Here is a 1,413-nt window from a genome sequence, read left to right as displayed (position 1 = left end):
ACCCGTGCGCAGCCACAGACCCGGAAGGAAGCGGCCTGGCAGCTCTTGGCTCCGTGCCCTCACAGGACCCCGGGGCAGAGGACAAACTGCAGGTGGGTCTGGCTGTGCCTCCTGGGTGTCCTGGCAGCAGCCGCTCTGCCAGCGTGACAGCAGAGCCTTTGCTGGTTTCTGGGGAGACCCAGAAAACTCTCTCACTCTCTCATCTTCTCCTTAGGATATGAGCTCCAGGGAGGTGGCTAACGAGGACCTGGAGACAGCAGTGACTGCTGGCAGCAGGGCTCCGTCCAAGGTCACACTCAATGAGCTGCTGGACACACTCCGGCTGCTGGAGGAGGAGCCGGAGCTGCTGCCCCCACCCAAGCTCCTCAAGAAGGACAGATATGCCTGGATGGACAGGGTGAGCCGAGGGATGGGACTGCTGTGTCCATCCTTGGACAGTGATGGCTGCCTGGTGAGCAACGGCTGGGCACTGCCAGGGAAGGTGGTGGAGGAGCTTGGAGTGAGTGATGGAGGAATTTGGAGGTGGAGATGGAGGAGTTTGGAGGTGATAGAGGAATTGTTTGGTGCGTCAAGGGCTTGGACATCTGCAAGGAACAGCAAATCCATGCAAGGGCTGGTGGTGGGACAGGGTTGAGCCCAGAGGATGAGGCTGGTTACTGGGCTGCAGTGGGAGGACTGGGCTCCAGTGATGGAGAGAAGCCAGCACCTCTTCTCCCGAGCTTTCCCCTGGGTGCTCATTCACCACGGTGAATTCCCAGCAGGAGCCCAGCTCCAATTCCCTGACTGCTGATAACTTGGAGAAGTTTGGGAAGCTGAACCACTCGCCGGGGGTCCCCGAGGATGGGGCTCTGCTCTCAGAGGCCAAGCTCCAAAGCATCATCAGTTTCCTGGATGAGATGGAGAAGTCGGAGCAGGAGAGGCCCAGGTCGGCTGCCTCGGCCACGCAGCGGGAGGTGAGTCCATCTGTGCTGTGGGACTCTGGTGGGAATCATCCCCATCTCCCTGTCCTCACTCCAAGTGGTTCCACCACCTTTTCATCGTGCTTTTTCTGCTGTGGCAGGGCTTCCTTTTGGAAGAGGAGCTGGCTCACGTGGAGCAGGTGTCGGCTGTTGCTACGGAGGTGACAAGCTCCATGATGAGGCTGAAGCTGGAAGTGGAGGAGAAGAAGAGAGCCATCAGCCTGCTGCAGACTGCTCTGGTGTGTCAGCCTTGCATGTGGTTCTCCGGGATATGAAGCATGTGATCAGGGTTATCCCTTGATTTTACAGAATTATGGAATTGTTTGGGTTGGAAGGGACCTTAAAGATCATCTAGTGGGGAGCCCCTTCTCCTGGGGCTGAACTCCCTTCTCCTCTGACAGAACTCCAGGGAGGCTGGATGTTCCTGCTTACAGGGGGGGGGAAGTGGGGCCAC

At 58.4% G+C, this 1,413-nt stretch overlaps 1 protein-coding gene across 1 annotated transcript in view; it reads left to right on the top strand.

Moving 5' to 3' along the window:
* The window catches only part of CEP131 (centrosomal protein 131), a 12,366-nt gene that overhangs the window by 5,879 nt on the left and 5,074 nt on the right, over positions 1-1,413 (top strand). Inside the window, exons 11-14 of the mRNA XM_017730316.1 lie at positions 28-92; positions 215-397; positions 759-953; positions 1,061-1,217. Of these exons, the coding sequence (XP_017585805.1) occupies positions 28-92; positions 215-397; positions 759-953; positions 1,061-1,217 (600 nt within the window). The remainder of the gene's footprint in view (positions 1-27; positions 93-214; positions 398-758; positions 954-1,060; positions 1,218-1,413) is intronic.

This window comes from Corvus brachyrhynchos, unplaced genomic scaffold (genome assembly GCF_000691975.1).
Source record: "Corvus brachyrhynchos isolate BGI_N302 unplaced genomic scaffold, ASM69197v1 scaffold340, whole genome shotgun sequence".
Lineage (NCBI taxonomy): Eukaryota > Metazoa > Chordata > Aves > Passeriformes > Corvidae > Corvus > Corvus brachyrhynchos.
This window is presented reverse-complemented; position numbering and strand designations above follow the sequence as displayed.